This window comes from Oncorhynchus nerka, linkage group LG14, assembly GCF_034236695.1.
Source record: "Oncorhynchus nerka isolate Pitt River linkage group LG14, Oner_Uvic_2.0, whole genome shotgun sequence".
Lineage (NCBI taxonomy): Eukaryota > Metazoa > Chordata > Actinopteri > Salmoniformes > Salmonidae > Oncorhynchus > Oncorhynchus nerka.
The window spans coordinates 30,106,860-30,133,780 of record NC_088409.1 but is presented as its reverse complement, the minus strand read 5'-3'; the positions used below and the strand labels follow the sequence as shown (position 1 = coordinate 30,133,780).

General features: G+C 42.6%; 1 protein-coding gene and 1 long non-coding RNA gene across 3 annotated transcripts; one reads left to right on the top strand and one right to left on the bottom strand.

The window, feature by feature from the left end:
• Positions 1 to 3,358: 3,358 nt before the first annotated feature.
• Positions 3,359 to 19,670, bottom strand: LOC115140855 (maternal B9.15 protein-like). 2 transcript variants are annotated; one of them, XM_029679285.2, is made up of 5 exons: positions 19,480 to 19,670; positions 11,886 to 12,063; positions 11,607 to 11,744; positions 10,609 to 10,933; positions 3,359 to 5,346 (listed from the first exon to the last, which is right to left on the bottom strand). In XM_029679285.2, the coding sequence occupies exons 2-5, from the start codon at positions 12,056 to 12,058 to the stop codon at positions 5,143 to 5,145; spliced, it is 840 nt and encodes a 279-aa protein (XP_029535145.1). In that variant the 5' UTR covers positions 12,059 to 12,063; positions 19,480 to 19,670; the 3' UTR covers positions 3,359 to 5,142. The 2 variants fall into 2 exon arrangements, with proteins under 2 accessions (XP_029535145.1, XP_029535144.1); XM_029679284.2 differs by having other exon boundaries at positions 19,514 to 19,670.
• A 226-nt stretch (positions 19,671 to 19,896) lies between these two features.
• Positions 19,897 to 24,657, top strand: LOC135575210 (uncharacterized). The gene is made up of 2 exons (XR_010465756.1): positions 19,897 to 19,981; positions 20,262 to 24,657. It is a non-coding gene; the product is annotated as an uncharacterized LOC135575210 (long non-coding RNA).
• The last annotated feature ends 2,264 nt before the right edge of the window (positions 24,658 to 26,921 follow it).

The following is a 26,921-nucleotide window of genomic DNA, read 5'->3' as shown; positions in this document are numbered from 1 at the left end:
CCATGATTTGGAAATGAGATGTTCGACGAGCTGTTGTCCACATACCTTTGGTCATGTAGTGTATGTTGCTATACAGTATAGTTGCAAGTGATTCTGGCCTGAGGTAGCCTATAGACTGCTCTTGCGCAAAGAAATATATACAGTGGCAAGAAAAAGTATGTGAACCCTTTGGAATTACCTGAATTTCTGCATAAATTGGTCATCAAGTCACAGCAATAGACAAACAACTAATAACACAGAAATGATTGTCTTTTTCTTGTCTATATTGAATACATCATTTAAACATTCACAGTGTAGGTTGGAAAAAGTATGTGAAGCCCTCAGCTAATGACTTCTCCAAAAGCTAATTGGAGTCAGGAGTCAGCTAACCTGGAGTCCAATCAATGAGACAAGATTGGAGATGTTGGTTAGAGATGCCTTACCCCATATAAAACACTCACAAATTTTGAGTTTGCTATTCACAAGAAACATTGCCTGATGTGAACCATGCCTCGAACAAAAGAGATCTCAGAAGACCTAAGATTAAGAACTGTTGACTTGCATAAAGCTGGAAAGGGTTACAAAAGTATCTCTAAAAGCCTTGATGCCCATCAATCAACGGTAAGACAAATTGTCTATAAATTGACACATTTCAGCACTGTTGCTACTTTCCCTAGGAGTGGCCATCCTGCAAAGATGACTGCAAGAGCACAGCACAGAATGCTCAATGAGGTTAAGAAGAATCCTAGAGTGTCAGCTAAAGACTTACAGAAATCTCTGGAACACGCTAACATCTCTGTTGACGAGTCTACGATATGTAAAACACTAAACAAGAATGGTGTTCATGGGAGGACACCACGGAAGAAGCCACTGCTGTCAAAAAAAACATTGCTGCAAGACTTACATTTGAAGTCGAAGTTTATACACCTCAGCCAAATACATTTAAACTCCATTTTTCACAATTCTGACACTTAATCAGAGTAAAAATTCCCTGTCTTAGGTCGGTTAGGATCACCACTTTATTTTAAGAATGTGAAATGTCAGGATAATAGTAGAAAGAATTATTTATTTCAGCTTTTATTTCTTTCACCACATTCCCAGTGGGTCAGAAGTTTACATACACTCAATTAATATTTGGTAGCATTGCCTTTAAATTGTTAAACTTGGGTCAAATGTTTTGGGTAGCCTTCCACAAGCTTCCAACAATGAGTTGGGTGAATTTAGTCCCATTCCCCCTGACAGAGTTGGTGTAACTGAGTCAGGTTTCTAGGCCTCCTTGCTCGCACATGCTTTTTCAGATCTGCCCACAAATTTTCTATAGGATTGAGGTCAGGGCTTTGTGATGGCCACTCCAATACGTTGACTTTGTTGTCCTTAAGCCATTTTGCCACAACTTTTGAAGTATGCTTGGGGTCAATGTCCACTTGGAAGACCCATTTACGACCAAGCTTTAACTTCATGACTGATGCCTTGAGATGTTGCTTCAATATATCCACATAATTTTCAATTCTTCATGATGCCATCTATTTTGTGAAGTGCACCAGTCCCTCCTGCAGCAAAGCACCCCCCACAACATGATGCTGCCACCCCCGTGCTTCACGGTTGGGATGGTGTTCTACAGCTTGCAAGCCTCCCCCTTTTTCATCCAAACAGAACAATGGTCATTATGGCCAAACAGTTCTATTTTTGTTTCATCAGACCAGAGGACCAGAGGATTCTCCAAAAAGTACGATTTTTGTCCTCATGTGCAGTTGCAAACCGTAGTCTGGCTTTTTTATAGCGGTTTTGGAGCAGTGGCTTCTTCCTTGCTGAGCGGCCTTTCAGGTTATGTTGATATAGAACTAGTTTTACTGTGGATATAGATACTTGTGTACCTATTTCCTCTAGCATCTTCACAAGGTCCTTTGTTGTTGTTCTGGGATTGATTTGCACTTTTCGCACCAAAGTACGTTAATCTCTAGGAGACAGAGCCCGTCTCCTTCATGAGCGGTATGACGGCTGCGTGGTCCCATGGTGTTTATACTGTTCAGATGAACGTGGTACCTTCAGGTGTTTGGAAATTGCTCCCAAGGATGAACCAGACTTGTGGAGGTCTACAATTGTTTTCTGAGGTCTTGGCTGATTTATTTTGATTTTCCCATGATGTCAAGCAAAGAGGCATTGAGTTTGAAGGTAGGCCTTGAAATGTATCTACAGGAACACCTTCAATTGACTCAAATGATGTCAATTAGCCAATCAGAAGCTTCTAAAGCCATGACATCATTTTCTGGAATTTCCCAAGCTGTTTAAAGGCACAGTCAACTTAGTGTATGTAAACTTCTGACCCACTAGAATTGTGATACAGTGAATTATAAGTGAAATAATCTGTCTGTAAACAATTGTGGGAAATATTACTTGTCATGCACAAAGTAGATGTCCTAACCAACTTGCCAAAACTATAGTTTGTTAAAAAGAAATTTGTGGAGTGGTTGTAAAACGAGTTTTAATGATTCCAACCTAAGTGTATGTAAACTTCCGACTTCAATTGTAAGTTTGCAAAAGTGCATCTGGATGTTCCACAGCGCTACTGGCTAAATATTCTGTGGTCAGATGAAACTACAGTTGAGTTGTTTGGAAGGAACACACAACACTGTGTGGAGGAAAAATGGCACATCACACCAACATCAAAACCTCATTCCAAATGTAAAGTATGGTGGAGGGAGCATCATGGTTTGGGGCTGCTTTGCTGCCTCAGGACCTGGACAGCTTGCTATCATCAACGGAAAAATGAATTCCCAAGTTCATCAAGACATTTTGCAGGAGAATGTAAGGCTATCTGTCTGCCAATTGAAGCTCAACAGAAGTTGGGTGATGCAACAGGACAACGACCCAAAACACAGAAGTAAATCATCAACAGAATGGCGTCAACAGAAGAATATATGCCTTCTGCAGTGGCCCAGTCCTGACCTCAACCCGATTTAAATGCATGACCTCAAGAGAGCAGTTCACACCAGATATCCCAATAATATTGCTGAACTGAAACAGTTTTGTAAAGAGAAATGGTCCCAAAATTCCTCCTGACCTTTGTGCAGGTCTGATCCGCAACTACAGAAAATGTTTGGTTGAGGTTATTGCAGCCAAAGGAGGGTCAACCAGTTATTAAATCCAAGGGTGAACCCTGCACTGTGATTGTTTACACGGTCTGTTCAATACATGAACACGTATAATTGTTTGTTATTAGTTTATTGTTGTGACCTAGATGAATTTCAGATCAAATTTTATGACCAATTTATGCAGGAATCCTGGTAATTCCAAAGGTTTCACATACTTTTTCTTACCACTGTACATATTCTCTCAATATTCTACAGTATACACAAGATAACAGATTGCAAAAACACAGTTTGATTTTAGAAATCGGTTGATTTAATGTTATGTGCTGACAAGACAGAGAGATAAGTATAAAAACTGACACAGCTTATCATAAACATTAGCATGGCCAATTGTCTATCAGATACAGTAATAATCGTGTGAACAGAGTACTGCTCTGTACTCAGAACAAGGGAAAAGGCAGTTCATAACATTGAATAAATATGCATCCAAAGCAGATCAATGGGCCAATAAAAGTTAGTATAAAAATAGAGAATATAAGTATTAAGTTATGAAAACACCTATTCATATTAAAGCTAAACATTTGGATCACCCAAGCATTTTTCATTTCCAGTATATAAAACTATTTACAGTAAATCCATGAAAGACTGATTACACAGGAGTGAATACAGTTCAGTCCAGACCCATTTTATCCCAGCAATCACTCAATCACATTTATTTATAAAGCCCTTTTTACATCAGCAGATGTCACAAAGTGCTATATAGAAACGCAGCCTAAAACCCCTAACAGCAATCAATGCAGCACGGTGCCTAGGAAAAACTCCCTAGAACAGCAGGAACCTAGGAAGAAACCTAGAGAGGAACCAGGCTCTGAGGGTTGGCCAGTCCTCGTCTGGCTGTGCCGGGTGGAGATTATAAGAGTACATCGCCATTAAGGACAGATTGTTCTTCAATCTGGCCTAAAGCAGACTAAAGATTTCTAAAAAAGGAAATTATAAACAAATTACTATTAAAATTATACATGCACCAACACTACAAACTTTATCAAGATATATAAAATAGAGAATATACATAAATATGCGTGGAATTTGACTTTACAACAATGTTTTGGTACCACCCATAGGTGGAAAAATAAATGACAACAAATTTTAAAAAACAAATGTGGTTGATAATGACTATTTGTTAATAGGTTACAGTATGTACAAAAAGCTTCTGGTTGGTCTGTTAATTATTATAAATAGAGAGAGGTCTGTACTTGACAGATAACAATCACAGTCCAATTAACTACCAGGTAGAAACAAAAACCAGATGTGTTTTAGGCCCACCATGACCATGATTGGGCAGCTCTGGTCTATATCCTACAGTGCACATTCACCATTTTGATGCTTCATAGAGGTGACATATGAAAAGGTAGTCTATAATATTTAGAAAAATATATAAAATCATCAAAAAAGCTTATGCTTTCAGCTTATTGCTGAGGATTCCTGAGATATTATGATCACCCAATGAAAGAATACCCCTCTCATCAGGCACTGATTTAAACCTAGTTCACCAGGTGGGTGTAATTCATTATCAGGTAGAAAAGAAAGCCAGCAGGCTCCGGACCTCGCGGGGTAAGAGTTGAATACCACTGGAATACAGTATCACACTAAACTAGTCAATGTGCAACAGACTGTCTAGCAGGCCTATTCTAGACACTTCAGCAATATGAATAGACTACTTTTAATCAGCGGATTACCCTAAACCAAAACACACTGGCAACCCTTAGGGAAGTGCCTGTAGCAATATTTGCTAAATGCCTGTTTTAGTATATTCCTTGTTTACTTCAGTGGCAATTCTACCTAAGAAAGTTACATAGAGGAAATCCCCGAAACTGATTTTCACCAAAAAGAAGAAAAATAAGTGTACAGCAATTAAAAAATGATAATGAAACAAGATGTGCTCCCCGCTAACCCTTCCTTTTGTCAAACTATCTTAACTGCGCCTCACCCACACCTTCAAAAACCTGCATCGACCCATCGTGATTGGCTCATAGGTAAAAGGGCAGTTTTACCTCTCCCTCTCCAACCAGTTGGTTTAGCTCTTCACAGCCCCCCATGGCTGCAGAGTGGCATAAGGCATGATGAACTGCGGGGGTGGCTGGGGCAGGACGTAGTAGCCGAACGCTGGGGGAGGCGGAGGCGCGTATATTGTGGTGAGGAACACAGGACCCTTCTTCTTGTACGTTGTGGGCCACACAGGGGCAGGGTGGTAGTAGTACTGCTGAGAGGTGGGCTGGAGCTGGAGAGAGAGCGAACAGAGGGAGAGAAAGATCTTAGATAGGATTCTGATTATAATTCATCTTCATATCAATAATCAGATAGTACTTAGAGAGCACTTCTTCTGTATGTGTAGGATCAGGTGCTACGTGAATCCACGTGTCCACAGTGCTACATTGTGGATGTCAGAGAGTGAGATGTGGTACCACATTAACCTCTCTGGTGTAGGGGGCAGTATCTTGACATCCGGATGAAAAGCGTGCCCAATGTAAATTGCCTGTTACTCAGGCCCGGGAGCTAGGATATGCATATAATTGGTAAATTTGGATAGAAAACATTCTAAAGTTTCTAAAACTGTTAAAGTAATGTCTATGAGTATAACAGAACTGATATGGCAGGCGAAACCCAGAGGACAAACCATCCTAAAACAACCATTTTCAGCTTACCACCATTTTCAATGGTTAGTATTTTAATAATAAGGCCAAATCCTCCCAGATTGCAGTTTCTAGGGCTTCCACTAGACTAGTCTTTAGAAAGAGTTTCAGGCTGGTTTTTAGAGAAAAAAAAATGTAGTTTTTCTAGGTGGCTCCCATTTTGGCTGTAGTGTTTCCAAGCGCGTGGAGGAAAGGGCGTTCTTTCTTATTTATCTCCGGTAATGAACATACTATTCTCCGTCTTAATTTGTATCGTTTATTTGCGTATTAGGATACCTAAGGTTTGATTATAACATTTAACATTTTAACATTTAAGTCATTTAGCAGACGCTCTTATCCAGAGCGACTTACAAATTGGTGCATTCACCTTATGACCTCCAGTGGAACAGTAGTGCATCTAAATCTTTTCAGGGGGAGGGGGGGTGAGAGGGATTACTTTATCCTATCCTAGGTATTCCTTAAAGAGGTGGGGTTTCAGGTGTCTCCGGAAGGTGGTGATTGACTCCGCTGTCCTGGCGTCGTGAGGGAGTTTGTTCCACCATTGGGGGCCAGAGCAGCGAACAGTTTTGACTGGGCTGAGCGGGAACTGTACTTCCTCAGTGGTAGGGAGGCGAGCAGGCCAGAGGTGGATGAACGCAGTGCCCTTGTTTGGGTGTAGGGCCTGATCAGAGCCTGGAGGTACTGAGGTGCCGTTCCCCTCACAGCTCCGTAGGCAAGCACCATGGTCTTGTAGCGGATGCGAGCTTCAACTGGAAGCCAGTGGAGGGAGCGGAGGAGCGGGGTGACGTGAGAGAACTTGGGAAGGTTGAACACCAGACGGGCTGCGGCGTTCTGGATGAGTTGTAGGGGTTTAATGGCACAGGCAGGGAGCCCAGCCAACAGCGAGTTGCAGTAATCCAGACGGGAGATGACAAGTGCCTGGATTAGGACCTGCGCCGCTTCCTGTGTGAGGCAGGGTCGTACTCTGCGGATGTTGTAGAGCATGAACCTACAGGAACGGGCCACCGCCTTGATGTTAGTTGAGAACGACAGGGTGTTGTCCAGGATCACGCCAAGGTTCTTAGCGCTCTGGGAGGAGGACACAATGGAGTTGTCAACCGTGATGGCGAGATCATGGAACGGGCAGTCCTTCCCCGGGAGGAAGAGCAGCTCCGTCTTGCCGAGGTTTAGCTTGAGGTGGTGATCCGTCATCCACACGGATATGTCTGCCAGACATGCAGAGATGCGATTCGCCACCTGGTCATCAGAAGGGGGAAAGGAGAAGATTAATTGTGTGTCGTCTGCATAGCAATGATAGGAGAGACCATGTGAGGTTATGACAGAGCCAAGTGACTTGGTGTATAGCGAGAATAGGAGAGGGCCTAGAACAGAGCCCTGGGGACACCAGTGGTGAGAGCACGTGGTGTGGAGACGGATTCTCGCCACGCCACCTGGTAGGAGCGACCTGTCAGGTAGGACGCAATCCAAGCGTGGGCCGCGCGGAGATGCCCAACTCGGAGAGGGTGGAGAGGAGGATCTGATGGTTCACAGTATCGAAGGCAGCCGATAGGTCTAGAAGGATGAGAGCAGAGGAGAGAGAGTTAGCTTTAGCAGTGCGGAGCGCCTCCGTGATACAGAGAAGAGCAGTCTCAGTTGAATGACTAGTCTTGAAACCTGACTGATTTGGATCAAGAAGGTCATTCTGAGAGAGATAGCGGGAGAGCTGGCCAAGGACGGCACGTTCAAGAGTTTTGGAGAGAAAAGAAAGAAGGGATACTGGTCTGTAGTTGTTGACATCGGAGGGATCGAGTGTAGGTTTTTTCAGAAGGGGTGCAACTCTCGCTCTCTTGAAGACGGAAGGGACGTAGCCAGCGGTCAGGGATGAGTTGATGAGCGAGGTGAGGTAAGGGAGAAGGTCTCCGGAAATGGTCTGGAGAAGAGAGGAGGGGATAGGGTCAAGCGGGCAGGTTGTTGGGCGGCCGGCCGTCACAAGACGCGAGATTTCATCTGGAGAGAGAGGGGAGAAAGAGGTCAGAGCACAGGGTAGGGCAGTGTGAGCAGAACCAGCGGTGTCGTTTGACTTAGCAAACGAGGATCGGATGTCGTCGACCTTCTTTTCAAAATGGTTGACGAAGTCATCTGCAGAGAGGGAGGAGGGGGAGGGGGAGGAGGATTCAGGAGGGAGGAGAAGGTTGCAAAGAGCTTCCTAGGGTTAGAGGCAGATGCTTGGAATTTAGAGTGGTAGAAAGTGGCTTTAGCAGCAGAGAGAGAAGAGGAAAATGTAGAGAGGAGGGAGTGAAAGGATGTCAGGTCCGCAGGAGGCGAGTTTTCCTCCATTTCCGCTCGGCTGCCCGGAGCCCTGTTCTGTGAGCTCGCAATGAGTCGTCGAGCCACGGAGCGGGAGGGGAGGACCGAGCCGGCCTGGAGGATAGGGGACATAGAGAGTCAAAGGATGCAGAAAGGGAGGAGAGGAGGGTTGAGGAGGCAGAATCAGGAGATAGGTTGGAGAAGGTTTGAGCAGAGGGAAGAGATGATAGGATGGAAGAGGAGAGAGTAGCGGGGAGAGAGAGCGAAGGTTGGGACGGCGCGATACCATCCGAGTAGGGGCAGTGTGGGAAGTGTTGGATGAGAGCGAGAGGGAAAAGGATACAAGGTAGTGGTCGGAGACTTGGAGGGGAGTTGCAACGAGGTTAGTGGAAGAACAGCATCTAGTAAAGATGAGGTCGAGCGTATTTCCTGCCTTGTGAGTAGGGGGAAGGTGAGAGGTGAGGTCAAAAGAGGAGAGGAGTGGAAAGAAGGAGGCAGAGAGGAATGAGTCAAAGGTAGGCGTGGGGAGGTTAAAGTCGCCCAGAACTGTGAGAGGTGAGCCGTCCTCAGGAAAGGAGCTTATCAAGGCATCAAGCTCATTGATGAACTCTCCGAGGGAACCTGGAGGGCGATAAATGATAAGGATGTTAAGCTTGAAAGGGCTGGTAACTGTGACAGCATGGAATTCAAAGGAGGCGATAGACAGATGGGTAAGGGGAGAAAGAGAGAATGACCACTTGGGAGAGATGAGGATCCCGGTGCCACCACCCCGCTGACCAGAAGCTCTCGGGGTGTGCGAGAACACGTGGGCAGACGAAGAGAGAGCAGTAGGAGTAGCAGTGTTGTCTGTGGTGATCCATGTTTCCGTCAGTGCCAAGAAGTCGAGGGACTGGAGGGAGACATAGGCGGAGATGAACTCTGCCTTGTTGGCCGCAGATCGGCAGTTCCAGAGGCTACCGGAGACCTGGAACTCCACGTGGGTCGTGCGCGCTGGGACCACCAGATTAGGTGGCCGCGGCCACGCGGTGTGGAGCGTTTGTATGGTCTGTGCAGAGAGGAGAGAACAGGGATAGACAGACACATAGTTGACAGGCTACACAAGAGGCTACGCTAATGCAAAGGAGATTGGAATGACAAGTGGACTACACGTCACGAGTGTTCAGAAAGTTAAGCTTACGTAGCAAGAATCTTATTGACTAAAATGATTAAAATGATACAGTACTGCTGAAGTAGGCTAGCTGGCAGAGGCTGCGTTGTTGACTATGTAGGCTAGCTGGCATTGGCTGCGTTGTTGACACTACACTAATCAAGTCGTTCCGTTGAGTGTAATAGTTTCTACTGTGCTGCTATTCGGGGCTAGCTGGCTAGCTAGCAGTGTTGATTACGTTACGTTGCGTTAAAAGAACGACAATAGCTGGCTAGCTAACCTAGGAAATCGCTCTAGACTACACAATTATCTTTGATACAAAGACGGCTATGTAGCTAGCTATGTAGCTAGCTACGATCAAACAAATCAAGCCGTTGTACTGTAATGAAATGAAAAATGTGATACTACCTGTGGAGCGAAGCGAAATGCGACCGGAATGTTGAGTGCAGAAGTTCTGTTCGGTAGACGTTGGCTAGCTGTTGGCTAGCTAGCAGAGTCTCCTATGTTAAGGACGACATAAAACTACACACTCTAAACTACACAATTATCTTGGGTACGAAGACAGCAAAGACAACTATGTAGCTAGCTAACACTACACTAATCAAGTCGTTCAGTTGAGTGTAATAGTTGTGCTGCTAATCGGTAGACGGTGGACTAGCTAACGGTGGACGTTAGCTAGCTGGCTAGCTGCAGGGCAGTGTAGACTGCGTTAGGACGACGAAATACGATAATTACGCAATTATCTATGATACAAAGACGGCTATGTAGCTAGCTAAGAAGAAATTGCTAAGATTAGACAAATCAAACCGTTGTACTATAATGAAATGTAATGAAATGTAATACTACCTGCGGACCGAGTGCAGATGCGACCGCTCGCTCCAACCCGGAAGTTGTTTGACTTGTTTGGAAAAGTTTATTAGTAAAGTTTGGGATTCATTTTGTATGCATTTTGATGGAGGGAAACTGAGTGGATTATTGACTGAAGCGCGCCAGCTAAACTGAGTTTTTATGGATATAAAGAAGGACATTATCGAACAAAAGGACCATTTGTGATGTAACTGGGACCTTTTGAAGTGCCAACAGAAGAAAATCATCAAAGGTAAGGCATTTTTTATATGGCTATTTCTGACTTTTGTGTCGCACCTGCCTGGTTGAAATATGTTTTTCATGCTTCTGTATGCGGGGCTCTGTCTTCAGATAATCGCATGGTTTGCTTTCGCCGTAAACCCTTTTTGAAATCTGACACGGCGGAACAAGAAGTTAAGCTTTACTTTGATGTATAAAACATATATTTTTAAGAATGTTAAATATTTGAATTGAGCATTTTTGAATTTCGCGCTCTGCAATTTCAGGGACGCTACTGTCCCACGTACCCTAGAGAGGTTAAGGTAATGTAGATTAACAGAAAAGTTCTTACCAGTGTTTTGGTGACCTTCTGTTGAGCATGCTCCACCCTGAACCTGTCCCGAACCCTGGGCATCATGGCAATCACACAAGGTTTGCCCTCCACCTTCTCTTTCTTTCCCTCCTTCTCTTTCTTCTCTTCCTCATCTTTTCTTCCCACCGTCTCTCCATCCTTCCCCTCGTCCTCTGTGTCTGTGTCGCTGGAGATAGTAGAGCCACAGTCAGACGAGGTGGCGGAGTGGTAGTCGGACGTATCCAGGTCGACATCTTTGTCTCCTTTCACATCTTCCTCTTCTTTGAAACGAGCTACTGTGAAGTACCTGCAGTTCTCCCCTGACCTGCGAGAGAGGAAAGAGAATACATTAGTTTCTGTAACAAAACCTTGTAGCCCTTTCCTGCAGTCAAATGTCCTAGTGGCTTCATGGGTGGAATGTTATTCATATTTTTCCGCCAAAAATTGGGTGTTTAAAAAATATATATTTCAGTCTTCTGTGATGTATATAAAGTGTAATATTGGGATGCAAACTCTAAATTGGATACAATTCAACTCTATATCTGATATGGAACATGTGTCTTATTTTTTAAGCCCATAACCATATGCGTGAGGTGTATACTTTTGTTTCACAATAGATTTGTTTAAGATTACCAAGAAACACTCTGTGTGACCCTGATTTAGCCCACTGAAGTAAAAGGTTGAAGGGTGTAACAGTTTCACTTGTATCAACCCATCTCACTCAGGATCATTTCCTCACTGTAGTTGGTCTCACCCTCCTCCTACCGTAACTTGATGAGTCATCACATAGTGGGCAGGTTCGTACAACACATGCATCATGATGATAAATATGGTACCTCCAGAGAGCTGACTGTAATGACTGTACAATGAATGATGAATGAAAGCCTTCTTCCTCTGCCTTCTGTCTCTGAGACTGAGTATGTCACTGTCTCACTGTGTGTCTCACTGTGTGTCTCACTGTGTGTCTGTGCACGTGTGAGTAACATAGTGTGACCCACCGTGCGCACACCTCCAGTGGGTCGATCCACAGCGCAATCTCACATGGGAGGCCCAGCTCGCTGAGTTTGAGCTTGCTCTCCTCACACGCCTTCAGCACCTCCTCATCACACGGCACCCCCTCGCTTACCCTGATGCACCTAAGAGGGGTCAAAGGGCAGAGAGCTGTTCACCTGTACCAGTAAACTTATCCTCATATTTTTGTCTTCTCAGAGACATCCACATGACATAACAACCCAGTTACTTCCCTTCTTTAATATTTCACTTCCCTTGTTGTTTACCTGAATGCCTGTCCTTTGTTGGGGTTGTCAGGGTACCAGTGGTCTTTGAATTTGTTGACCAGAAGTTGCCGTAGCTTTCCAGCAAAAGCGTCAGCTTTGGTGCCATCCAAGCCACCCCGCTCCACGGCTAGGTGTCTCAGGAAATTCACCCCGGCATTTACCTCTCTCTTCATTGTTTCTGTGAGGAAATAGGTGCAGAAAACATTAGTCTATCCTGTAAAGCTACTCAACTAATTTAGAAGATTTGAACCAACTGTATAGCATGGGAAAAATATTCCAAAACTTTAGCGTGTGTACAATTCACAAGCCACCACCACTATCAACAAAATTATTTTCTCAGTTTCTCAAACCCTAGAATAGCCCTATTTCAGTCTACCTTTCAATCTAATGTAGGGCAGGAGGAAGTCAGCTCCTCGGATAAGACCACTTCCTAGAGTATTTAGCCACTGTGTGTTTTCTATTATCATTACCTTCAGACCACACTAGAGGTGTATGTTCAATGTACGCAAGTCAGACTGGCCTTCTGTTGTTGAAACAAACTGGGAGCCAAAGGTCGTAATTTGTATACATGCAAACAAGATGCAAATAGACTCATAGGCCATGTTGGCATATGAATATGTCACATGCTTAAAACGTGTCAGATTCAGGTACAGACCAAAGGTACCGTATGTGCCTTCTGATCAATTCAGTCTGTTTCTTCTCAATAGTGCCAGACAGTGTCAGATTGACACAGGGGAGAAGGTACAGTACAACCCCTGCCTACAGTACAGGTCAAAGAAGTGTAATGTTTGCCAGCTTAGCAGAAACGCTGAGCCAGTGTAACTGATTAGCCATCAGTACAAGTGTGTTGACGTCCTGCTCTGGTTTAGTCGAGGTGCGAGGGTTAATTGGTGTTGTTAGTTTAGACCTGACATACAGAGAGAGTCAGGGAGAATCTGAAAAAAACAAACACTGGTTGCATCAGCTTGAGGAAGGCGTGACAATTATATACCACCTTAAGCATCTTCCCGGAGGTGACAGACTTTGTCTGGTGACACAACTATGTACTAATGGCATTACGTAAACTGTTGAGCAATTATACAGAAACAATTTGTTTCTATAGGTCACAAGTGAAGAAGTAAGTTAATATCCCTTAAGACCAACATAACAAATAGCTTTCCTGTACAGTCCCACCGGGCACAGATGTCAGTTCAACATCTAGTTTTGATTTACATTTGGTTGAGTTTCAACTAATGTGAATTCAATGTGAAATCTGAAGAGAAAAAAAATCACGTCATTGGATTTAGGTTAAAAGTTTGGTGAAAAAAAAGACAAAATGCTCTTACGTTGACGACTTGCAAATCCAATTAGTTCCTCACGTGATGACGTTGAATCAACATTGATTTTGGTCGTTGAAATGATTAGGAAACAACATTGATTCAACCAGTATTGTCCCAGTGGGGTAGGTTCAGTGAGCTTATACAGTTTGTAACCACATTGTAACTTATATTCATTACATTATTACTTCACAATATTGCTTTCAGATGCTTTTGATGATCACATAGTACTGTGATTGTATCTTAGTGAATAACAGAATACAGTTTTCATTAGGACTCTACCAGTACACGGTCACAAGTCCTTGAAGAACTCAGTGTGCCTCAGGATGTTATGTCAACTCTCTCCCTCTATCTCTCTTTCACATAAACACATGCAGACAGACACAGATACACACTACAAACAGTACCCTCAGTCTGAAGACAACTCTCTACACCCAGCTGATGATAGTTTTTCAGCCAGGATTTCCTGTTTCAGATTGCTGGCATAACTGAAAAGCATTTGCAGGTGGTGCCTCTAGTCTGCACTCTTAAACTGTCTCGTCCCACCATTGGTGGAAAGAAAGAATGTTAGATAGGCAACAGGATATTTACAGGGGTGGGGGGGGCAGAATGGTATTCCTTTTTACCTTAGGGGTGTACAGAAGAAGGGTAGACTATTTGGTTATACATGTGATCCCGTCTAAAAATGTGCCATGGACCAATTTCAATGGACTGAAAAACCCAAAAACCCAATAGGAATGTCAGTGAGACGTGGCTGATGTAATGACCTTAATTTGAGCGAGTTTGCTACAGCAGGAAAATAATCCTGCATCAGGAAATGTGAATTATTATGTGGATTATAATTAATGTACAGTGCCTTGCGAAAGTATTCGGCCCCCTTGAACTTTGCGACCTTTTGCCACATTTCAGGCTTCAAACATAAAGATATAAAACTGTATTTTTTTGTGAAGAATCAACAACAAGTGGGACACAATCATGAAGTGGAACGACATTTATTGGATATTTCAAACTTTTTTAACAAATCAAAAACTGAAAAATTGGGCGTGCAAAATTATTCAGCCCCCTTAAGTTAATACTTTGTAGCGCCACCTTTTGCTGCGATTACAGCTGTAAGTCGCTTGGGGTATGTCTCTATCAGTTTTGCACATCGAGAGACTGAAATCTTTTCCCATTCCTCCTTGCAAAACAGCTCGAGCTCAGTGAGGTTGGATGGAGAGCATTTGTGAAGAGCAGTTTTCAGTTCTTTCCACAGATTCTCGATTGGATTCAGGTCTGGACTTTGACTTGGCCATTCTAACACCTGGATATGTTTATTTTTGAACCATTCCATTGTAGATTTTGCTTTATGTTTTGGATCATTGTCTTGTTGGAAGACAAATCTCCGTCCCAGTCTCAGGTCTTTTGCAGACTCCATCAGGTTTTCTTCCAGAATGGTCCTGTATTTGGCTCCATCCATCTTCCCATCAATTTTAACCATCTTCCCTGTCCCTGCTGAAGAAAAGCAGGCCCAAACCATGATGCTGCCACCACCATGTTTGACAGTGGGGATGGTGTGTTCAGGGTGATGAGCTGTGTTGCTTTTACGCCAAACATAACGTTTTGCATTGTTGCCAAAAAGTTCAATTTTGGTTTCATCTGACCAGAGCACATTCTTCCACATGTTTGGTGTGTCTCCCAGGTGGCTTGTGGCAAACTTTAAACAACACTTTTTATGGATATCTTTAAGAAATGGCTTTCTTCTTGCCACTCTTCCATAAAGACCAGATTTGTGCAATATACGACTGATTGTTGTCCTATGGACAGAGTCTCCCACCTCAGCTGTAGATCTCTGCAGTTCATCCAGAGTGATCATGGGCCTCTTGGCTGCATCTCTGATCAGTCTTCTCCTTGTATGAGCTGAAAGTTTAGAGGGACGGCCAGGTCTTGGTAGATTTGCAGTGGTCTGATACTCCTTCCATTTCAATATTATCGCTTGCACAGTGCTCCTTGGGATGTTTAAAGCTTGGGAAATCTTTTTGTATCCAAATCCGGCTTTAAACTTCTTCACAACAGTATCTCGGACCTGCCTGGTGTGTTCCTTGTTCTTCATGATGCTCTCTGCGCTTTTAACAGACCTCTGAGACTATCACAGTGCAGGTGCATTTATACGGAGACTTGATTACACACAGGTGGATTGTATTTATCATCATTAGTCATTTAGGTCAACATTGGATCATTCAGAGATCCTCACTGAACTTCTGGAGAGAGTTTGCTGCACTGAAAGTAAAGGGGCTGAATAATTTTGCACGCCCAATTTTTCAGTTTTTGATTTGTTAAAAAAGTTTGAAATATCCAATAAATGTCGTTCCACTTCATGATTGTGTCCCACTTGTTGTTGATTCTTCACAAAAAAATACAGTTTTATATCTTAATGTTTAAAGCCTGAAATGTGGCAAAAGGTCGCAAAGTTCAAGGGGGCCGAATACTTTCGCAAGGCACTGTATGTTTCTGTAGGGGTTGATACATTTTTCGTAAGGGAAAATCAAGTCTGAAATTTAAAGTGGAAACTATAAACTTCAGAAGCCTTTTTAAACCTCAAAAACACTAAGTTTAAGAGGTTAAAATGTCCTGTAGTGCAGAACAGTTCTCCTGCAACAGGGTGACCAAATGAAATACAGTAACAGACTGTTACAGACACAGACTATTGACTCATCACATTGTTCTGATTGATTCTCTAACTTCACAGACACATAATGTCTTTCAGTCTAATAATATCAACCACAACTATCACCACATGTGTGTTATTTTTCAGACTGCACCGCAACATATAGATGTATGATCTTAATTTGGCCTGTATTGTCACAGCAAGATAATCCTGCAGCGATTGGATTGGAACGTTTAGTCCATAATGTTTGATCGGTGGTTAGGTTATTAGCTGACTGGACTGAAAAGTATAATATTGGCTACATGAAAAGTATAATATTGTTAATATAACTGTGTGTTAGTGTGCTCCTCTGTATTTCCTGCGGTGCATTTCAGCAACAACAGAATGATCAAATTAAAGATTCTACAACGGTAGAGCCAATTCTCAAAAGTGTAACTAACAGACACATATTTTGTCCACTGCCGTACATCACTGAGGACATTGAGAGGCAAATTGAGAGACATGAGCATCGCTGAACTTAGTAATGTGGTTCTTGTGCAGTATCTAGGCCAGGGCATGTAATGGTGAGGGTTATCAGGTCAACAGGTGGTGAGAAGTTTCATTCTGTGCTCCACTCCACTCTGCAGTCTAGTGTGAAACCTCTTACAGCTCAGAGAGCTGACCTCATGTTAGATGATGGCCCAGCCATTTACTGGTTGCCTCATCTGTCATCATAAACTTTGCATATTAAAGTGCCATTATCGCTGTCATGACTAAATCATTCACTACCTTATTTAGACTGGATTGATGTGGACGTTGTTCATGATTAGATTAGAATATGTTAGGACCACTGAGACCAGAATTAAACATCTTCCTGTCTATAAATGACATTTTCTCAGTTAAAAAAATGTAATGCCATGAACAAATCTGCATTCTGCTAAGACCCTCATCTATGTCCTAGATCTGTATTTCCTAGATCGGTGGTTCCCAAACTTTTTATAGTCCCGTACCCCTTCAAACATTCAACCTCCAGCTTAGTACCCCCTCTAGTCAGCGCACTCTCAAATGTTGTTTTTTGCCATCATTGTAAGCCTGCCACACACACACACTATACGATACAGTCATTAAACATAAGAATGACTAAGTTTTTGTCACAACCCGGATCGTGGGAAGTGACAAAGAGCTCTTATAGGACCAGGGCACAAATAATAACCTGATAATAATCTACAATTTGGCTCTTTATTTAACCATCTTACATATAAAACCTTATTTGTTCATCGAAAATGGTGAGTAACTCACCACAGGTTAATGAGAAGGGTGTGAATAACTCACCACAGGTTAATGAGAAGGGTGTGAATAACTCACCACAGGTTAATGAGGATGATGTGCTTGAAAGGATGCACATAACTCTGCAATGTTGGGTTGTATTGGAGAGAGTCTCAGTCTCAAATCATTTTCCACACACAGTCTGTTCCATTATTTAGTTTTCATGCTAGTGATGGCCGTGAATCCACTTTCACATAGGTACAAGTTAAAAAATAATTTCCAGAGTATAAATCCAGTAATGTACACACCAATGGTGGCACTTTAACTGGGGAGGGCAGGCTCATGGTAATTGCTGGAACAGAATTAATGGAATATTTGATACCATTCCATTCACTCCATTCGTTATTATGAGCAGTCCTCCCCTCACCAGCCTGCTCTGGTACACACACTTAAGGTTAAAATAATACGTTTTGAGAAGAAAAAAAACTTAAAGGAGTTGGTCTGATGTGACGTTATTGGCATCCTCTCTTGCTTGAGGGAAAATAGAGGACAATAGAGGACATCAACCACCCGAGCCACGACCTGTTCACTCTGCTATCATCCAGAAGGCAAGGTCAGTACAGGTGCAGCAAATGTGGGACCGAGATACTGAAAAACAGCTTCTATCTCAAGGCCATCAGACTGTTAAATAGCCACCACTAGCCGGCTACCACCCAGTTACGCAACCCTGCACCCTAGAGGCTGCTGCCCTCTATACATAGACATGGAACACTAGTCACTTTAATAATGTTAGCATACTGTTTTACTCATTTCATATGTATATACTGTATTCTGTATATACTGTATTCTGTATATACTGTATTCTAGTCAATGCCACTTTAACATTGCTCCACCTAATATTTATATATTTTTAAATTCCATAGTTTTACTTTTAGACTTGTGTGCATTGTTGTGAACTGTTAGACACTACAGCACTGTTGGAGCTAGGAACACAAGCTTTTCACTACACCCACAATGACATCTGATAAATATGTGTATGTGATCAATATAATTTTATTTGAAGATGAAAGCCCCCCGTACACTTGTTTGATGTCATGACATACCTGGACCTCTTATTGAGATGTGCCTTTTGGTAATAAATCAGGTGATAAAGAGGTGAGAATGAACCTGGTTGTGTCTTTAAGTCAAGTCAGATCTGTACGTAAATTGCATTTACAAGCAGAGCAACCGTTCCAGAAGCAGAGTCTATGAGTGACAGTACACAGTGGCCCACTGTCTCTAACAGACAAAGCAGTAACACTGAGGTGTTGGTATTGCAGCAACCCCTGTATTGATCTTTGTGTAAAGACTGAGACATGACCTCTCTACAGCCCAATAACAACATACATGTCAGTCCATGTTGTGCAAGGGTGAGAAAGTTGACATGGTGTCCCAATAATCTGAACCAGTCCACCTAGCCTAACACAGTTCCATAATTTATATAATAAAATGAGTGAACACTGGCAGTGAGAAGCTTCTGTGTTATACATGCTGTCTGTATTTATTTGACACCAGTTAATTAATATCTGTTATGTAATATGTCTGCTTGGAAGATTATGGTTATAGCACAGTAATGTTATAGCAGCATATACAGTACAGTAGGTTGTTGGCCCATGCCATGTGGTGAGTCTTGTTGATAGCAAGTTCATGTAAATTGCAAGAAAACAGCTGAAACTTCAGATCTAAAAGAGTGGATTTGAGTGTCCTATAGCCCGGCCACGTGCTTATTGAGCCCATGGAAAGAGTCCATACTGCCGAGATTGGATACATTGTAACACTTGAACTCAAGTGATTGCTATAATGTAACTTGTGAAGAACATTAAATTGTTATCATTTAGAGATCACACATCCTATAGGCTACACGTCAAAGAGATTTCAGATTGGGTTTTCCGTTCAGCCGTGTTTTTTATAATTTTCCGCGTTGAGGTGGCGACTTTGTTTTTACCTCGTTCGAAAACATTGAACAGGAGAGTGGGTTCTCAACGCGGAAATTCCCCCATGTAATTGGAAATTCAAAAAGTTTACTTCAATAGTTTTTGTGTTTATCCTAAAGAATAAGTTTACATTGTTTAAAATATACAAACTTCAATAATATTCCGATTTTGGGAATAAAAAAGCTAACAACAATTAAACTAGGCTACAATTAAATTATTACATGCTACAAGGCTTGACTTGGTGAGTAGGCTGTTGCTGTAATTTCTAGTCATTAAGCAACATTTTCCCAAAATAATAAATACATTTACAACGTTTGTAATAACCAAACAATAACCAAGTTATTTAAATCACACGTGAAAAGATCCTACATTTGTTTACATAATTATTTTTCAATCACATCAAAAGGATGACTTACCAATATGGTAAACTTCTCAATATTTCTCCCTTACCTGTATAATAACAGCAGTATTTTAAATATCCAGTACACTGACAATTGTCTCTATTTCCTCTCTATATTGCTGTGATCAGACTACTTGTATAGTTATCGGCACATGTTGCTTCCTTGTTCTCTTTAATACAGTCAAAGCGATCCACGTTCCTGGTTCTGCGTTGGTCTTTGGGAATATCTCAATTGCTTACTCCTCGCGTCCTCTCTCTCGTCTTTTCTCAAAACCCATTGGATGAAAAAGCAAGAGGTCCCGCCCCTCTGACCCTCTCCTCCAATGGGTTTTGATAAAGAAACGAGGAGAGAGGACGCGAGGTATCTGCAATTGAGGTTTTCCATCTGTTGCGTAGGAAGATCTGGTGCAAGCGAGAAGTAACACCGTCAATATGACTCACTTCCTGGTTCAGTGCTATGAGCAATATGCTGACTCCCTTTTACTACACCTTGAGACTTCCACTACAGACGAAATATGGTAAGCCCGGGTGAACTGAGGGTCTTCTACTATCATAGGCTATCATTCAAAAACATGTAGGGATGAAATGTAATTCTCACCATGTTATAACCTTATTATAGTACTAACCAATTATTATTTATATTGATGAATAGTAGGCCTAACAACATTTGGCTTGTAAGACTACTACAACAAGAGCCCCTCAATGTAAAATGTCAGTCTACTCAACTTGAAATCCATCTGTGATAAGCTTCCATGTTCATTTCAAAGTCATTTTGACCCTATGTAAGTGTGATTGTAGTGACTTCCTAGGCCTGCATGTTGGTACCATCAGTCGTCTCTGACAACCAGATGACCCTATGATCACTCGGCTACACAGCTGATGCCTCCCGGACTCTTCACTAACACGACTAGAAACCACTACTTCGTCGGATTCTTGCCGTAAGCTCTGGACCTTTGCATCGGATCATTGCAACTAGCTAGCTGCTACTGAGTGGCTATAGTGGCTAACGCCCTTGTCCCGAAGCTAGCACCAGTTAGCCTTGAGCCAGGCGCATCTCCCGGCTAGCAAACGAAATTACTCCAGCTAACTCTTTTGCCAATTGGCCTGGACCCTTTGTCGACACGGAGCCCCGCAGATCCATCACGACTGGTCTGCCGATGTAATTCCATCCGATGTGCCCTCAACCTGCCTTTGTCGAACGTCGATGAAGACGCTTCTGCTAGCCACGGCCTGCTCACTTTATGATCGCTGTGTCTCCCGGTTGCTGGCGTAGTAACGACTTCCCTGTTTCATCTATTGCTGTTCACCTGGCTACATAGCTGATGCCTGCTGGACTGTTCAATAATCACGGTACACCATTTTGCTTGTTTTGTTTATCTGTCGGCCCCAGCCTCGAACTCAGGCCCTGTGTGTAGTTAACTTACCCTCTCTGCCCATTCATCGCCATTTTACCTGTTGTTGTTGTCTAAGACAGCTGGGGCTGTCTTACCCGTTGTCTTAGGTAGCTCCCAATCAACACCTGTGATTGCTTTATGCCTCGCTTTATGTCTCTCTCTAATGTCAATATGCTTTGTATACTGTTTAGGGTAGGTATCATTGTTTCATTTTGCTGCGGAGCCCCTAGCCCCACTCAACATGCCTCAGATACCTCTTTTGTCCCACCTCCCACACATGGGGTGACCTCATCTAGCATAACTAATGCCTCCAGAGATGCAACCTCTCTTATCATCACTCAATGCCTAGGTTTCTCTCCACTGTACCCACACCATACCCCTGTCTGTACATTATGCCCTGAATCTATTCTACCATGCCCAGAAATCTTCTCCTTCTATTATCTGTTCCCAACGCACTAGGCGACCAGTTTTGATAGCCTTTAGCTGTAGCCTCATCCTACTCCTCCTCTGTTCCTCTGGGTGATGTAGAGGTTAACCCAAGCCCTGTGTGTCCCCAGGCACTCTCATTTGTTCACTTCTGTAACCGTAAAAACCTTGATTTCATGCATGTTAACATCAGAAGCCTCCTCCCTAAGTTTGTTTTACTCACTGCTTTAGCAAACTCCGCCAACCCTAATGTCCTTGCCATGTCTGAATCCTGGATTAGGAAGGCCAACAAAAATTCTGAGATTTCCATCCCCAGCAACAAAATTCTCCGTCAAGATAGAACTGCCAAAGGGGGAGGAGTTAGCCTGCAAAGTTCTGTCACACTTTCCAGGTCTATGCCCAAACATTTCAGGCTTGTAATTTAAAAAAAAGTGTATCTCTCCAGAAATAAGTCTTTCACTCTTGCCAACTGTTATACACCACCCTCAGCTCCCAGCTGTGTCCTGAACACCATACAGTTGAAGTTGGAAGTTTACATAGACCTTAGACAAATACATTTAAACTCAGTTTTTCACAATTCCTGACATTTAATCCTAGTAAACATTCCCTGTCTTAGGTCAGTTAGGATCACCACCTTATTTTAAGAATGTGAAATGTCAGAATAATAGTAAAGAGAATGATTTATTTCAGCTTTTATTTCTTTCATCACATTCCCAGTGGGTCAGAAGTTTACATACACTCAATTAGTATTTGGTAACATTGCCTTTAAATGGTTTAACTTGGGTCAAATGTTTTGGGTAGCCTTCCACAAGCTTCCCACAATAATTTGGGTTAATTTTGGCCCATTCCTCCTGACAGAGCTGGTGTAACTGAGTCAGGTTTTTAGGCCTCCTTGCTTGCACACACTTTTTCAGTTCTGCCCACACATTTTCTATTGGATTAAGGTCACGGCTTTGTGATGGCCACTCCAATACTTTGACTTGTTGTCCTTAAGCCATTTTACCACAACTTTGGAAGTATGCTTGGGGTCATTGTCCATTTGGAAGACCCATTTGCGACCAAGCTTTAACATCCTGACTGAAGGCTTGAGATGTTGCTTCAATATATCCACATAATTTTCAATTCCTCATGAAGCCATTTATTTTGTGAAGTGCACCAGTCCCTCCTGCAACAAAGCACCCCAACAACATGCTTCATGGTTGGGATGGTGCTCTTCATCTTGCAAGCCACCCCCTTTTTCCTCCAAACAGAACGGTGGTCATTATGGCTGAACAGTTCTATTTCTGTTTCATCAGACCAGAGGACATTTCTCCAAAAAGTACGATCTTTGTCCCCATGTGCAGTTGCAAACCGTAGTCTGGCTTTCTTATGGTGGTTTTGGAGCAGTGGCTTCTTCCTTGTTGAGCAGCCTTTCAGGTTATGTCGATATAGGACTCGTTTCTCTTCAAAGGGGGAGACACTCTAGACCCAAACTGTTACAGACCTATATCCATCCTGCCCTGCCTTTCTAAAGTCTTCGAAAGTCAAGTTAACAAACAAATCACTGACCATTTCGAATCCCACCGTACCTTCTCCGCTGTGCAATCCGGTTTCCAAGCTGGTTACGGGTGCACCACAGCCACGCTCAAGGTCCTAAACGATATCATAACCACCATCGATAAAAGACAGTACTGTGTAGCTGTCTTCATCGACCTGGCCAGGGTTTTCGACTCTGTCAATCACCGTATTCTTATCGGCAGACTCAACAGACCAACTACTTCTCAGATAGAGTTCAGTGTGTCAAATCGGAGGGCCTGTTGTCCGGACCTCTGGCAGTCTCTATGTGGGTACCACAGGGTTCAATTCTCGGGCCGACTCTTTTCTCTGTATATATCAATGATGTCGCTCTTGCTGCGGGTGATTCCTTGATCCACTTCTACGCAGACGACACCATTCTGTATACATCTGGCCCTTCTTTGGACACTGTGTTAACAAACCTCCAAATGAGCTTCAATGCCATACAACACTCCTTCCGTGGCCTCCAACTGCTCTTAAATGCTAGTAAAACTAAATGCATGCTCTTCAACCGATCGCTGCCCGCACCCGCCCGCCCGACTAGCATCACTACTCTGGACGGTTCTGACTTAGAATATGTGTACAACTACAAATTCCTAGACTGTAAACTCTCCTTCCAGACTCATATTAAGCATCTCCAATCCAAAATTAAATCTAGAATTGACTTCCTATTTTGCAACAAAGCATCCTTCACTCACGCTGCCAAGCATACCCTTGTAAAACTGACTATCCTACCGATCCTCATCTTCAGCGATGTCATTTACAAAATAGCCTCCAACACTCTACTTAGCAAATTGGATGCAGTCTATCACAGTGCCATCCGGTTTGTCACCAAAGCCCCATATACCGCCCACCACTGCGACCTGTATGCTCTCGTTGGCTGGCCCTCGCTACATATTCGTCGCCAGACCCACTGGCTCCAGGTCGTCTATAAGTCTTTGCTAGGTAACGCTCCACCTTATCTCAGCTCACTGGTCACCATATTGTTATTTTGTTCAAGGATTTCGACAATAAATCATTAACACTTACCATGCTGCGCTTTGGTCTACTGCTTCCACCGACGACAAGAGTCGTGACAATCTCACTGGTCATCCCCAAAGCCAACACCCCCTTTAGCCGCCTTTACTTCCACTTCTCTGCTGCCAATGACTGGAACAATTTGCAAAAATCACTGACGTTGGAGACTTATATCCCCCTCACTAACTTTAAGCATCAGCTATCTGAGCAGGTTACCGATCGCTGCAGCTGTACATAGCCCATCTGTAAATAGCCCACCCAACTACCTACCTCATCCCCATATTGTTTTTATTAACTTTTTTGCTCTTTTGCCCACCAGTATTTCTACATGCACATCTATCAATTCAGTGTTAATTTGCTAACTTGTAATTACTTCACTACTATGGCCTATTTATTGCCTTACCTCCTTACTCCATTTTCACACACTGTATGTAGATTTTTCTATTGTGTTATTGATTGTACTTTTGTTTTTCCTATGTAACTGTCACGTCCTGACCTTAGTTCCTTTTTTATGTCTCTGTTTTAGTTTGGTCAGGGCGTGAGTTGGGGTGGGCATTCTATGTTGTGTATTCTATATTTTGTATTTCTGTGTTTGGCCTGGTATGGTTCTCAATCGGGGACAGCTGTCTATCGTTGTCTCTGATGGAGAACCATACTTAGGCAGCCTGTTTTCCCACTATGGGTTGTGGATAGTCGTTTTCTGTGTCTGTGTTTTACCATACAGAACTGTTTCGGTTTTCATTTATTTCTCTTGTTCTTTTGTATTCAGTGTTCGGTTATATTTCATTAAAATATGGACACTTGCTGCGCATTGGTCTGATCTTTCCTACTCCTCAGAAGAGGAGGAAAACCGTTACATTAACTCTGTGTTGTTTTTTTGTTGCACTGCTTTGCTTTATCTTGGCCAGGTTGCAGTTGTAAATGAGAAATTGTTCTCAACTGGCCTACCTGGTTTAATAAAGGTGAAATAAATAAATAAAAATGGAGAGGAACCGGACACAGACTGTTGAGATCCATCCACAGTGCTCTCAAGCAGGTGAATGTGGATGCAAGATATTTATAAAGGTAAATGACTGTGATATGAAGCATATATTATAAATAATAGTAATCATTTATTAAACTTCTATAGCGCTTTTCATAACAGAAAGACATCTCAAAGTGCTTCGAAAGCAAAAAAACAATCAATACATCATCATGAGTAACCTAGCTGTAGCTAGTTAGATCAAGCAATATATCATTATGAGTAACCTAGCTATAGCTAGTTAGATCAAGCAATATATCATTATGAGTAACCTAGCTATAGCTAGTTAGATCAATCAATACATCATCATGAGTAACCTAGCTATAGCTAGTTAGATCAAGCAATATATCATTATGAGTAGCCTAGCTATAGCTAGCTAGGTCAAGCAATACATCATCATGTGTAAGCTAGCTAAGTCAACCAATAGAGGTCAAGTCTTTGAGCGCATGCATCCTCCAAAAATGTAGTGGGTCAGTTCATGGCTTGATCAGATTAATGTGGTTAGGGAGATGTTTGTTGAGATGGAGTCTGAATCTTGTAGAGGGCTACTCTGGGAACCAGCCTGAGTCATGTAGCCACTGGACTTCTCCTCCTTCACAATGTGTGGCAACCACTTGGGTGATGCCTTAGCAGCTCTAGGCTCCAGAAAGTTTACCACACAGTTCAGAGTGGTAGCCAGTCGTCCTCACAACGAGCCCTCTGCCTCAACACTGTTTTCCTCCACTGCATTTCCTTTTCCTCTCAAGCTTCAGGTGACTCCTCAATTGATGTTTTGCATTTCAACACTGGAACTCAAGTCATTGCTATAATGTAACTTGTGAAGAACATTGAGGTATTCAATGAAATGGTTATCATTTAGAGATCGCACATCCTGAAGTCTACACGTCAAACAGATTTCAGATTGGGTTTTCCTTTCAGCTCGGGATGTTGTCATTTTCTGCATTTTGGTGCTGACTTTCTCATATACCTCAAGCATTATTGACTCCTCAATGTATGTTTTCAAAAGATCAGGCACCAGCGGCCAGGTGAAACAAAAAAAGCTGGTACAATGTCCAGATGCATCATTCAAAGAAAAGCATTATTAGTCAGCTAGCTAGATAGCCTAGACAAAAAAAGTTGACTTGTCAGTCTCTCTGCAAATCTGTAAGTATGTTGGTAAAAACCACCAGATACAGTGGGGCAAAAAAGTATTTAGTCAGGGGTTGACTAAATACTTTTTTGCCCCACTGTATATGCAAAATATGGTGATGTTATAAAAAATGTAACAGCTGATTAAAAAACAACATAAAACAAAATATACTGTACCTGTCAAAGGTTTGGACACAACTACACATTCAAGGGTTTTTTATTTATTTTTACTATTTTCTACAATGTATAATACTAGTGAAGACATTAAAACTATGAAATAACACATATGGAATCATGTAGTAACCAAAAAGTGTTAAACAAATCTAAATTAATTTTTTGATTTTAGATTCTTCAAAGTAGCCAGCTTTGCACACGCTTGGCATCTCATCCAGCTTCACCTGGAATGCTTTTCCAACAGTCATGAAGGAGTTCCCACAGGCCAGGTCATATGATGCAACACTCCATCACTCTCCTTCTTGGTCAAATAGTCCTTACACAACCTGGAGGTGAGTTGGGTCATTGTCCTGTTGAAAAACAAATGATAGTCCCACTAAGCCCAAACCAGATGGGATTGCGTATCGCTGCAGAATGCTGTGGTAGCCATGCTGGTTAAATGTGCCTTGAATTCTAAATACATCACAGACAGTGTCACCGGAAAAGCATCCCCACACCATCACACCTCTTCCTCCATGCTTCACGGTGGTACCCACGCATGCAGAGATCATCCTTTCACCTACTCTATGTCTCACAGAGGAACCAAAATCTCAAATTTGGACCCATCAGACCAAAGGACAGATTTCCAACAGTCTATTGTCCATTGCTCGTGTTTCTTGGCCCAAGCAAGTCTCTACTTATTATTGGTGTCCTTTAATAGTTGCTTCTTGGCAGCTATTTGACCTTGAAGGCCTGATTCATGCA